Below are 13,469 nucleotides of genomic sequence, written 5' to 3'. Positions count from 1 at the left end.
GAGCGCAGAGACGACTCATCCGAGAGGTCACAAAAGACCCCAGGACAACTTCTAAAGAACTGCAGGCCTCACTTGCCTCAATTAAGGTCAGTGTTCACGACTCCACCAAAAGAAAGAGACTGGACAAAAACGGCCTGCATGGCAGATTTCCAAGACGCAAACCACTGTTAAGCAAAAAGAACATTAGGGCTCGTCTCAATTTTGCTAAGAAACATCTCAATAATTGACAAAACTTTTGGGAAAATACCTTGTGGACTGATGAGACAAAAGTTGAACTTTTTAGGAATGCAAATGTCCCGTTACATCTGGCGTAAAAGGAACACAGCATTTCAGAAAAAGAACATCATACCAACAGTAAAATATGGTGGTGGTAGTGTGATGGTCTGGGGTTGTTTTGCTGCTTCAGGACCTGGAAGGCTTGCTGTGATAGATGGAACCATGAATTCTACTGTCTACCAAAAAATCCTGAAGGAGAATGTCCGCCATCTGTTCGTCAACTCAAGCTGAAGCGATCTTGGGTGCTGCAACAGGACAATGACCCAAAACACACCAGCAAATCCACCTCTGAATGGCTGAAGAAAAACAAAATGAAGACTTTGGAGTGGCCTAGTCAAAGTCCTGACCTGAATCCAATTGAGATGTTATGGCATGACCTTAAAAAGGCAGTTCATGCTAGAAAACCCTCAAATAAAGCTGAATTACAACAATTCTGCAAAGATGAGTGGGCCAAAATTCCTCCAGAGCTGTAAAAGACTCATTGCAAGTTATCGCAAACGCTTGATTGCAGTTATTGCTGCTAAGGGTGGCCCAACCAGTTATTAGGTTATGGGGCAATTACGTTTTCACACAGGGCCATGTAGGTTTGGATTTTTTCTCCCTAAATAATAAAAACCATCATTTAAAAAACTGCAATTTGTGTTTACTTGTGTTATATTTGACTAATGGTTAAATGTGTTTGATGATCAGAAACATTTTGTGTGACAAACATGCAAAAGAACAAGAAATCAGGAAGGGGGCAAATAGTTTTTCACACCACTGTATATGTGGATGTATGTGTATATACACTCACCTAAAGGATTATTAGGAACACCTGTTCAATTTCTCATTAATGCAATTATCTAATCAACCAATCACATGGCAGTTGCTTCAATGCATTTAGGGGTGTGATCCTGGTCAAGACAATCTCCTGAACTCCAAACTGAATGTCAGAATGGGAAAGAAAGGTGATTTAAGCAATTTTGAGCGTGGCATGGTTGTTGGTGCCAGACGGGCCGGTCTGAGTATTTCACAATCTGCTCAATTACTGGGATTTTCACGCACAACCATTTGTAGGGTTTACAAAGAATGGTGTGAAAAGGGAAAAACATCCAGTATGCGGCAGTCCTGTGGGCGAAAATGCCTTGTTGATGCTAGAGGTCAGAGGAGAATGGGCCGACTGATTCAAGCTGATAGAAGAGCAACTTTGACTGAAATAACCACTGGTTACAATCGAGGTATGCAGCAAAGCATTTGTGAAGCCACAACACGCACAACCTTGAGGCGGATGGGCTACAACAGCAGAAGACCCCACCGGGTACCACTCATCTCCACTACAAATAGGAAAAAGAGGCTACAATTTGCACAAGCTCACCAAAATTGGACAGTTGAAGACTGGAAAAATGTTACTTGGTCTGATGAGTCTCGATTTCTGTTGAGACATTCAAATGGTAGAGTCAGAATTTGGCATAAACAGAATGAGAACATGGATCCATCATGCTTTGTTACCACTGTGCAGGCTGGTGGTGGTGGTGTAATGGTGTAGGAGATGTTTTCTTGGCACACTTTAGGCCCCTTAGTGCCAATTGGGCATCATTTAAATGCCACGGGCTACCTGAGCATTGTTTCGGACCATGTCCATCCCTTCATGACCACCATGTACCCATCCTCTGATGGCTACTTCCAGCAGGATAATGCACCATGTCACAAAGCTCGAATCATTTCAAATTGGTTTCTTGAGCATGACAATGAGTTCACTGTACTAAAATGGCCCCCACAGTCACCAGATCTCAACCCAATAGAGCATCTTTGGGATGTGGTGGAACGGAAGCTTCGTGCCCTGGATGTGCATCCCACAAATCTCCATCTGCAAGATGCTATCCTATCAATATGGGCCAACATTTCTAAAGAATGCTTTCAGCACCTTGTTGAATCAATGCCATGTAGAATTAAGGCAGTTCTGAAGACGAAAGGGGGTCAAACACCGTATTAGTATGATGTTCCTAATAATCCTTTAGGTGAGTGTGTGTATGTATATATATGTATATATATGTATATGTGTGTATATATATATATATACATATATATATATATATATATATATATATATATATACATATATATATACACATATACATATATATATACACATATACATATATATACATATATATATACATATATATACATATATACACAGTATATCAGCAACACTCATCACTCAACAGTGACAAAACAATTACATTGACAATCATGTTACATTATTTTCAAAATGTTTCCTTTTCATTATTTCTTTAACACACTACTTCTCCGCTGCGAAGCGCGGGTATTTTGCTAGTTCTTCCTATTACAGAATAAACATACATTTGATTTGAGTCTGTAAGAACTGGTGTAAATTTATGGTACTTGTAAAGGTTAGCATTTTTTTTCCCCAATTTTATTCTCCCAGTCATGTTCATGCTCCCCCCCCCAATCTGACACTGCCGTTTGCAAATAAAGATGTCCTATAACAGAGGTGAACTCAGATGATGATGATGAGGGTTCTACATCGGAGAAAGAATGCACATTGCACTTTTGCCGTCTCTGTACTTCGTACATAAAAGCCAGATTGAATTTTATATACCTTAATTTATTTACTTATTTTCCTACAGCACAAAGTCACTAGTAGACTGCACAGCTTCCTGTGTTTGATCGACATGGGCATGCTGACAAAGTACAGTAACGGTACAAGTGCAATGGCAGCTTCCACCTGCAGCTATAGACTCTTAAGTACGGAGGCAATTCTTCACGCTAGTTTTTAGATATGGACGGTGTATGTGGTCAAAAAAAAGAAGTCTGACGACATTCTAATGCATGCACTTTTCGTGGCATTACACATGTAACGCTTTGTGTCTGAGGCAGGAGAATACTGGTTCTCTATTGCGGGAATTGTGCTTATTTTAACACTAGAATTGCCAGAGCCGACAAACTCAGATCCAGCCCACCTTAAATCCCATCGCACCTCTCCGTCAGCGTCTTTGTCCTGTAAATATACTGATAAAGACAAGCAGCAAGCAGCCTGGTACCCCATCACTCTACCGCCGCAGAACGTACACAAAGTTCTTCCAGCTCATTCCTTGATTGATTATCTGGGAGTGAAGTGCTGGAGTTTTAGAGTGGAAGTAATAGATCGTTAATTGGAAGACATGTATTTCATGTGTGTTCCGTTTCTACAATAATCTGTGTAAACACATTGTTAAAACAGAAATGTTTTTCATATTTTAGTAGTAAATGACAAAATGTTGGCATAAACTATATAATAAACTAATGTATGAAGCCTAAAGTCCAAAGATCAAATAAACACTTTCACAAAAGGTTCAAGGAAAAGATGACAGCTTCCGTGGCATAGCGGTAAAATTTTCTAACTTGTAATCAAGAGTCCTTGGTTCGATCCCGACTGCCTCCTAGATTTGCCGTTTTCAGTAGTGAGCTGCTCTTATTGTTAATATTATACAGTACATAAATATGGTTTGTGTCTGTCACAGATGGTACACATTTATAGGACTTGTAAAAGTTACCGTTTACTTCACTTTTATTCTCTCAGTCACGATCACAATACATACTTCTGCCCTAGGTATCTGACGATGTTAGTTTTTATTTGAAACTGGGAGTAACTGTAGATGTGAATGGTGTTTTGAGGCAATGGAACTGGACATTCTCCGATTTGGGGGGGAAAAAGCTGACAACACAAACGCTGGCAAATCTGCCTTCTTTGTATCTCACCGTCACTTGATTTTTTTTATTCGGTTTTATTGAGTGTTCCTGCTTACGCTGATGGTCCATAATGTCAAAAAAAAAACAAAAAACACAGACATCGGTATCTATACTAATAAAAGGCAAAGCCCTCACTGACTCACTCACTCACTCATCACTAATTCTCCAACTTCCCGTGTAGGTAGAAAGCTGAAATTTGGCAGGCTTATTCCTTACAGCTTACTTGCAAAAGTTAAGCAGGTTTCATTTCGAAATTCTACACTTAACGGTCGACAACATCCGCCATGTTGAACTTTCTTATTTATGGCCCTAACTTCACGAAATTTGGTAGGCGGCTTCCCTGCGCTAACTGAAACCGATGTACGTACTTATTTCGATGGTATGACGTCACCATTGGCCACCATATTGAACTTTCCAACATCACTAATTCTCCAACTTCCCGTGTAGGTAGAAGGCTGACCCCATCTTCACAAAATTTGGTAGGCGGCTTCCCTGCGCTAACCGAAACCAATGTACGTACTTATTTCGGTGGTATGATGCCACTGTCGGCCACCATATTGTACTTTTCAACGGTCTTTGTTACTTATGGGCCCATCTTCAAGAAATTTGGTACACGGGTTCCCAACGCTAACTGAATCCTACTTATGTACATATGCCTGCAACTCGGTCACCGTGTGAGGCGGCGTTGGGTCCCCCATCCCAATGCCTCCCACGTTTGTTGGCTGGCTGCCTGCCTATATAAGGCCGTCCATCGCTCCAGTCTTTACATTCCCTTCCTTGCTTCGCTACGGGATTCACGTCTCCCTGCTGATAGCTATAGCCTTTTTATTTAATCCACGGCTTCGCCGCTGTTTTATTGTTCATTTATTATGATTATAGTTATTGTGTAGGTATTTTAGACTTAGTTTACATTGTTCAGGTACCCATTTCCTTTATCATTCCAACCGTACCCCCATTAACATGTCTATCGTGGTGATCACCATCGATCAAAGAACTGTCACTTACCGAGTGGTTTCCATGCTCAGAGATGGCACCTACCTTTTCCATTCTCTTTGTTACGTATTGCACGGCCATATCAGGCTCAATCTTGATATCCGGAGGAACATTGTGTCTTATGTATTGAATGACTGGGACAGGTTCAAGGTGTGGACTGATGACAGTACAGGAGATAATTATACTACACAGGAGCACCATAAGAGTGAAATGCTTAAGCCCTTCACCTATGCTTCTGCATGTGAGTTGATGGCTGCCGCCGAATTGTTCAGTTGTTGCTTTCAAATATACCGAAATGGCCAAATATTGTACACCTTTGGAGAACCGCCAATGTCTCTTAAACATCTTAGATTCAAAGGTGACGATTTGAGTAGTGGACACTTTGATGTTTATGAATGTTTCAACTCTCAAAAGCTGGATGCGAAGTTATCAATGAAGCCGGCTGTATGCTTACAACGCTTGACAGATACCAAATGTCACTTCAACATAAGTCCTGCAAATACTAACGTAAATGAAACAAACCATGAAACTCAAACCAATTATGACAGCAGCAATCCAAGCTGTGAGAAAACAGTAAAAAGGAGGCGTGTCAGATGCCATGGTACATTTTCTGATGCAGCTACATGGAAACAACTTTGTGACGCTGTCGCTCAATATTCGCAGGCAAATCCACAACTTAATAGAGACGCTGCAGCTAAATACTTGCAGGCAAATCCACAAGTTCATAGACACGCTGCCGCTAAATATTCACAGGCAAATCCACAAGTTAATACCGGGAATGCCTGTTAAACATCTTAGATTCACGAGTAGCGATTTGGATAGTGAACACTTCAACGAATGAAACCTGTTTTCTTTACAACGGTTGACAAACACGGAATGTAACTTTAACACAACACGTCCTCCAAATACAAACCTGATTGAAAGAAATAATGATAATCAAATTCTTGATGACCGCAACACTCATAACAGTGACAAAACAATTACATTGGCAATCATTTTACGTTATTTTTAAAATGTTTCCTTTTCTTTTTCATAACTTCTTTAACACACTACTCCTCCGCTGCGAAGCACAGGTATTTTGCTAGTATATATTATTTGAAATTATTCATTTTATGACCTGTACAGTACATTTCGGAAAACGTGGCATGGATGCAACATTATTCATATTCATTTGCATAACATCTTGCGGTTGTAATAGGTGATCGTGACAAAAGACACTGATGGAGAGGTGCGATGGGATATAAGGTGGGCCGGATCTATGAGTTTTTTTGTAGGCTCTGGTAATTCTAGTGTTAAAAAGGGAAAAATGTAGAAATAGATTTGTGTGCACTTTGTGAGTACAATGATGTGACCAATCAGGTGGGAGCTGTAATCTTTTAACATTTTGTGTCACCAATTTTTAAGAGGAAATGAAATAATGACAATACAAATCCCTTTAAAATACTATGTCCTACATAATCCCAATGAAGGAACGTAGGCTTCACATTAAATCTATGAATGCAATAAGCACATCAACAGATAATTGTACAAGTATCCATTTGTTTTCTAACGGGTGACAAAAGTTCAGGGTTGCAGGGGAGGTCTTGTATGTATCCGCAATTACACATATACCGCAGGACTGCGTGATGTATGAGGGAAACTGCACACTGGCAGTACTAACAATAACTGAAGCAAGTTTCAATTATTTGTCATATGTGCACCAGCATGAAATGAACTCCTGCATTTGTGAAAACAAAAATAAAATTTAATTATGTGTTTCAAGGCTTCAAAACACAAAGCACATGTTTATATTAATATGACAAAATGCATAATTGCAGACACGCAACAGGAAGGGAAAAAAACCCCAGCATATTACAAATATGCAAAAGCTATATTTGAGTCATTCATTTTTTTGAAGGTAAACTAATTCATGAGTATAACCTCTAAAAATGTGACAAATGTTATAAAAGCACATATTTTATATTTAAAATGTTAAAATTAAGTGACTACAGAGAAGACTAGTCTAGTTAATTGTCTGTCTGGATTTCTACAAAGACAAAGCAGTAACAAAGTCCGATTACTCATGTAAGTTACTCTGAAAATATCACAACAAAGGCTGTTTAAAAAGAATTATGAAATAATGGATTCATGTAAAACTGACAATTGATTTCAGCCTTAAACGTTCGGGTAAATGTGATACAGAAGAACAGCTTTAAACATTTTATTTAATTGAAAAAATCCTTAATTATTTGGAATGAACTAATTCAACAGTACAGGTATAAGGAGGTTTGGATTTTTATTTACTGTATTAAGTAATTTTTCAGTTACTGGACACAAAATGTCTTATTTTAGAATGTGCACCCAGGCTGTTAATGAAGATAACTCTTTCTAAACCCTATCCTGAAACACCCTCATTATTAAAACATCCCCAACATGTTGCAGTGTGGGGGATCCCCATATCTATTTCTATCACACATTAAAATTCATGCCTTACATTTTATTATTTTTTTTCATTTTTATATTAATGAATGGCAATACTAATTTACTTATAGGATAGTTAGGTAACTACTTGATGGGTATATCAGTATTATAAAGCTGCAGTTTGTGGTAATATTTAAATATTTTATATACTTTTACCAAAAAAAAAACAAAAACAAAATATTCTTCACCTGAATAATGGAGGTACTTTTAATAAAAAGCAGTTGAACAGGATTTCTGTTTTTGACACAATATTGAAAAGGTATTAGGCATCGCCAAATTTCACTGGTATTGATATTAAATAGAAAAATTCTGGTATTGTGACATCTGTAAGTGGGTCAAAGATAAAATTATTTTCTGTTTTGTATGTGCAGAGGTTATTAACAATATGATGAAAGTTCAATTAAGGATCTGATTTTATTATACGAGACTTTAGTATTTGTTGTTACTGCACTCTTTATTGGGACAGTAAGCAAAAACAAAGTTTTGCTTGGGTAGATGCAATTAATTAACAAAAATAACATCAATCCCTCAAAATTTTGAATGTTCCTTCCTGTCTCGTCAATAAAATTTGTGTGACTGGGTACAACCACTGACGAGTTAGTTACTTACTAGCTCTTGTTTGACTGCATGCTCCTTGGGGTTAACTCCTTGTGTTACCAGGTAAACTAAAAGAAAACAGGGCATTGTGTTAAAAACATTAATAATAATAATAATACTCAGAATAAAATGAAAAATACTTACTCCAAAACAAAGAGTTTAAAGAATATGCTGACATTAGATCAAGTTTAGCTTGCTCAAGAGGATCCAGCTATATAAAAATAAAAAGTACAGGAATTAATCATTTTAACTGTTGCATTAAATGCATCATCTTAACACACACCTCTGTATAATAACCATTTAAAAACACTTTTTCCCCCATTAATAAACTGGCTTACTTCAATAGAGGGTGACAAGGTGCCTAAGCCTACCCATGGAAAAGCATCAATGCAAAAAGCATCTCTAATGAGCAGGATGTCATTGAGCACACCATCTCAATTTGCTCACACTTACTTATATTAGGACAGTTTAGAGTCTCAAAGTTAATTACAGATATTATGGTCATTGGAGGGAACCAGAATAACCACAAAAAAACTTGTGGACTGAGAAGACCACACAAATTCCACAAAGATTCTAGGGCTGATAAGAGGTTAACAGATTTTTGTTAAAAACACCAAAAAATTCAGTGCCATAGTAAAGGGTCTGAATACTTATATAAAATGAGACATTTTACTTTTTGATTTTTAATAAATTTGCAATATTTTAACTCTCTCATTATGGGTAACAAAATATATTGATGTGTAAGAATGGCTCATTTACCATTGAGAATTAAACCTACAACACAATAAAAGGTGTAGGAAGGGGTCCGATTACTTTTTGAATCCAATGTAGCACACAGCCAAAGCTGTGTGTTTTGTATGGCTTTACTCCTAACGTTCTATATTAGTTATGTGCTCCTACACTTAGTAGGACTGGGTAAAAATACTGATTTTCTGATTCATTGTTATTTTTCATTTAAATGATTTGAGACCAATTCTTGAAGTCTCAAGACTGATCTTGTGAATCTCTATCCTTCTCAATTACTATTATGTAGATTTTTGCAATACTGAAAGGCTTTTTTGCCTTGAAAGACCCGCTGGATTTGCCCACTTTATTAAGTTAAACCAGCATATTTAAATAACTAGTGCAATATCCATTCATCTGTCAATTCCCTTTTTAACCCTGGAAGAAAAAAGTGTTTGGCTTTAAGCACTGTTAGGTTTTTTTCTCTTTCTTATAAAAACATACTCCTTGGAAGATACCGTCCCTTCTTCAGGATACTCGCACTAAAATGCTACAACCCATATTGACTGGTGACTGACACTTTTGAAGTACAGCCAGGATGTGCTGCTACAGTCATACTTTCCATAATCTTTGTAATAGTTTGTCATTAGCTACAGCAGTTGTTTAACAGTACATAACTCAAAAGGCAAACACTATAACCATCAGTAAAACAAATTACAAAAGGCACATACTTTGCAAAGAAGCTCTCCTCTGGACACAGATATCATCGTATTTATCATTTCATCAACTGTGTACAAGGAACATTCAAAGTCCGAAAGGAATTCATGGATTTCTGTTGGGTATTCGTCCTCCTCTATATTTCCTTGGTCTGACATATCCTATAGTAAAAAGAACCAGATCATTAAACACATAAGAACTGCTATATTGTACTTCACAAAACAAAGCTTGCAAAATAACGAAATCCTCATACTTTAAAAGGCATTTTAATGCCTCTAACAAAAACAAAAGCTACAAGCAATGATGGTGGAAGCTATTGCTGAATCATTACAAGACAGTTAAAATTGTGTTAGTGATCATCATTACAAGATAGTTAAAGTTGTACACATTTAAAATATTCATATTATATACAGCTTTGACTTGCATTTTTTTTTTTTTTTTTTTTTAAAAACTTACATTTTTAAATTACATTTTTTTTTTAGACTTACATTCAAAATGAACTTTATATATTTCAATATACAATTACTTGAGTTTAATTTTGAAGTTTACACATCACCATAGAATGCACAGATTTTATAATACAGTGGGCAGTATGGTGAAAAATGTATATCACGATATAATTAAAAAAATACCATGGTTATGGTATATATAATTAACTAGAGCAAGAAGATGACAACAACTCTAAAAAAAGAATTTTTATTTATAAAGCACCTTTGTTCAAAGAATACCAAAATGTACAGGGAAAAAGCAGAAAAAAAAGATAACATTGGATACCAAATAATATCAGCATAAAACAGTAAATAAAGCTAAAGTAAACAAAGCTTCAAATTCGAATAACAGACAAACCATAATACAAAAACTATAATAAAAATACAACTTCTGATACAAATGCCAATAATCCCGCGTATCTGAACAGAGAGGTAAACTGAAAGGAAAGTTAAATGCCTTCCTGAACAAATGAGTTTTAAGTTATTATTTAAATAATAGATCAGCTGACTCAATTCAATTCATGTGCAAAACAATAAAAAAAAAACTGAAGAAACAAAACTTAAATTGAACATGTCATTAACACTAGAATTACCAGAGTCTACAAAAAAACTCGTAGATCCAGCCCACCTTAAATCTGTTTGCAACTCTCCACCAGTGTCTTTTGTCCTGCAAATGTGTAAAGACAAGCAGCCTACTATTGCATTCCCCCCACCGCCGCAGAACGTGCGCAAAGTTCTCCCAGCTCATGCCTTGATTGATTATCTGGGAGTGAAGTACTGGAGTTTTAGAGTGGAAATAATAGATCGTTATTTGGAACACATGCATTTCATGTGTGTTCCGTTTCTACAATAATCTGTGTAAGCACATTTTCAAAACAGAAACATTTTTCATATTTTAGTAGTACAACAAAATAATGGCATAAACTATATAATGTATGAAGCCACTCTAAAACTCCAGTACTTCACTCGCATATTATCAATCAAGGCATGAGCTTGGAGAACTTTGTTCATGTTAGGCAGTGGGGTGGGAGGTAATTTTGGGGGTGGATGGGATAGTAGTCTGCTTGTCTTTTTTGGTACATTTACAGGACAAAAGACACTGACGGAGAGGTGCGATTGCAATAGGATTTAAGGTGGGCCAGATCGATGAGTTTTTTTTGTAGACTCTAGTAATTCTAGGGTTAAAAACAGAATCTTAGAAAATGTGCACTGTATAGACTATACCAGGGGTGTGAACTCCAGTCCTGGAGGGCCGCTGTGGCTGCAGGTTTTCATTCTAATCATCTTCTTAATTAGTGACCAGTTTTTGATGCTAATTAACTTCTTTAGCCTTAGCTTTAATTAGCTTGACTCAGGCCCCATAGTTTTTTTTTCCTTAATTAGCAGCCAGACAGTAATGAAACATAAAACAAGCTCACCTGTACCCATCAAACAAAATCTGAAAATAAAGATGAAGGTCTCAGTAAGGTTGATCCCTTAGGTTAACAAAACATTTTAGGAGTTCTTAGAAAAAAAACAGAATATCAACAGTTTTGGAAATGTCTGCTGTGGCAAAAAGAGAGCAGCAACAAGCCATGGAATTGAAAAATGGGTTTAATTAACAGCAAGAACCAGCTTCTCATTAAGGAACTGGTTGGAGTTTGAAGCCCCAATTTAGATGGTCATCTGTTGGCTCGTTTTATGTCTTATTTCTGTTTGGCTGTCATTTAATGAAGAAAAGAATCAATTCAGAAGACTTAATCCTTAAAAACAGGGCTATTAAAATAGAGGGAAAAAAGTTAATTAGCAGTGAAAACTGGACACTGATTAGGAAAAGGGTTAGAAAGAAAACCTGCACCCACTGTGGTCCTCCAGGCCTGGAGTTTGACACCTATGGACTATACAGTAAAATGTGAAATTTACAATAAAAAAAACAAACATTCAAAATGTTATTTTTTCAATTTAGTTGGTTCCTCACTGAACAAAAACAAGCAAGTCTAACAAGACTTTAATATTGTTCACTTCCTTTTGATTGTTTCTTTAATAAAAAACTCATTACATATCCCTAGTAAGCAAACTTGTATAAAATGTCGGGTGTTGAGATAACAGCTGCTTTGTCTTACAATATAGCAGAACACACTCATCTTTTTAATTTGCACCCTTAAAATACTTGATACTTTGCCAGTGGTCACAGAACTACACTAACTAGTAATTCACACTAAATGTGATAAGTCTCTACATTGTAAGCCTGTATTGATCCATTTTACCATCTCTATACTGAAACATAATAATCACAAATTTAAACAGCAGCCTTCATAGTTTTCTTTTATGTGAACTGTCAAAAGTATGTGTATCAGTTAGTTACAGGGTAAACTGCATTACTGCCCATTTTACTTTGAGTTTCTATTTTTTTGATAGCAAGTGAATTGAGCTTCCTATTTACAGTCATTCTTGATATGCAACATACAGTACTTTCATTTTACATTAACATTTATAGATATGTTATCTTGGTGATTTTTGAATCTGTTAAGATCACTGATATAAAACAAATATATAACCATGTTACTTTTTAAGCAGAGGTTAATAAAAGGATAATAAATCATCAATGGAAAAAAATCTATGGTTTAAGAATGTGAAACTTTAATAGGGTAAGGTTACTTCTCTCTTTAATGGGAACAAACGTGAAATTGCTCCGTGTGCACCAAAATATCAACCTACTTCTCAGACTTTCAAGCACCCTTTACAGAGTCTTTTCTGGTGCTAACCCTTTAAAAGTACCTGTCTACATGAAGAGAAAGAAGGATGTATGAAGCTGTTAAGTGCAAAAGGTCAGGGGCTGAAAATTAATAAGCACGTTGTTCTCGCTACATGCGTGTTATTGAAACTGAAGTAAGTAGCATCAGGGATGAGAAATTGATCATTTCTTGATTAAAACTGGCACAACAGGCCTTGAAAAACCTAAGGAAGCATAGTAAGGCCACTGTGAAAAAAATATGGACAGAGTGAAGACAAAAAAATGTAAATGTTGAGATGTTGACTTTATTCTCGAAGTTTATTTTGTCAGTTGAATGTCGCAAACTAAATTTCATCTTAAAATGAATGTTTCATTTACTAGATTTTCTCAAACCCCGTCATAAATTAATGTAGCACATTAAATGCTTTATATTAAGTGTTCCCCGACCCAGTTGTTAATCTCTGCGCTTCTTAAACTGACTTTCTCTTGCAGTGAGAGGCGCCGGCAGCAATCGCCGCACATTGACTTCACGATATTCCTGCTCAATGAACATTCAGAATACTAAGATAAATACTTGATATCTTTTTCACGATGAAATGCATTAAAGCATGTTTTAGACATGGGTGGCGGGGGGCACAGTGGCGTGACTGTAGTGCTGCTCCCTTGCATTAAGGGGTTCTCAGGTCTACGTTCAGTGTAGAGAAGTTTATGGCAGGTGTGACGAGGCTCCAAAAAACTGGATACTGTATTTGAATGGGTATCGCACAGGT

At 36.7% G+C, this 13,469-nt stretch overlaps 1 protein-coding gene across 1 annotated transcript in view; it reads right to left on the bottom strand.

Annotated features, from left to right (window-relative positions):
- Positions 1-13,469, bottom strand: part of c1d (C1D nuclear receptor corepressor) — a 60,003-nt gene that overhangs the window by 13,126 nt on the left and 33,408 nt on the right. Inside the window, exons 2-4 of the mRNA XM_039738405.1 lie at positions 9,513-9,659; positions 8,203-8,269; positions 8,071-8,126 (exon numbers count right to left, since the gene is read on the bottom strand). Coding sequence (XP_039594339.1) covers positions 8,071-8,126; positions 8,203-8,269; positions 9,513-9,659 — 270 coding nt within the window. The remainder of the gene's footprint in view (positions 1-8,070; positions 8,127-8,202; positions 8,270-9,512; positions 9,660-13,469) is intronic.

The sequence above is a fragment of the Polypterus senegalus genome, chromosome 16, assembly GCF_016835505.1.
Source record: "Polypterus senegalus isolate Bchr_013 chromosome 16, ASM1683550v1, whole genome shotgun sequence".
NCBI classification, from domain to species: Eukaryota; Metazoa; Chordata; class Cladistia; order Polypteriformes; family Polypteridae; genus Polypterus; species Polypterus senegalus.
Note: the sequence above shows the minus strand (reverse complement) of the source record. Positions and strands in the feature narration are given on the sequence as shown.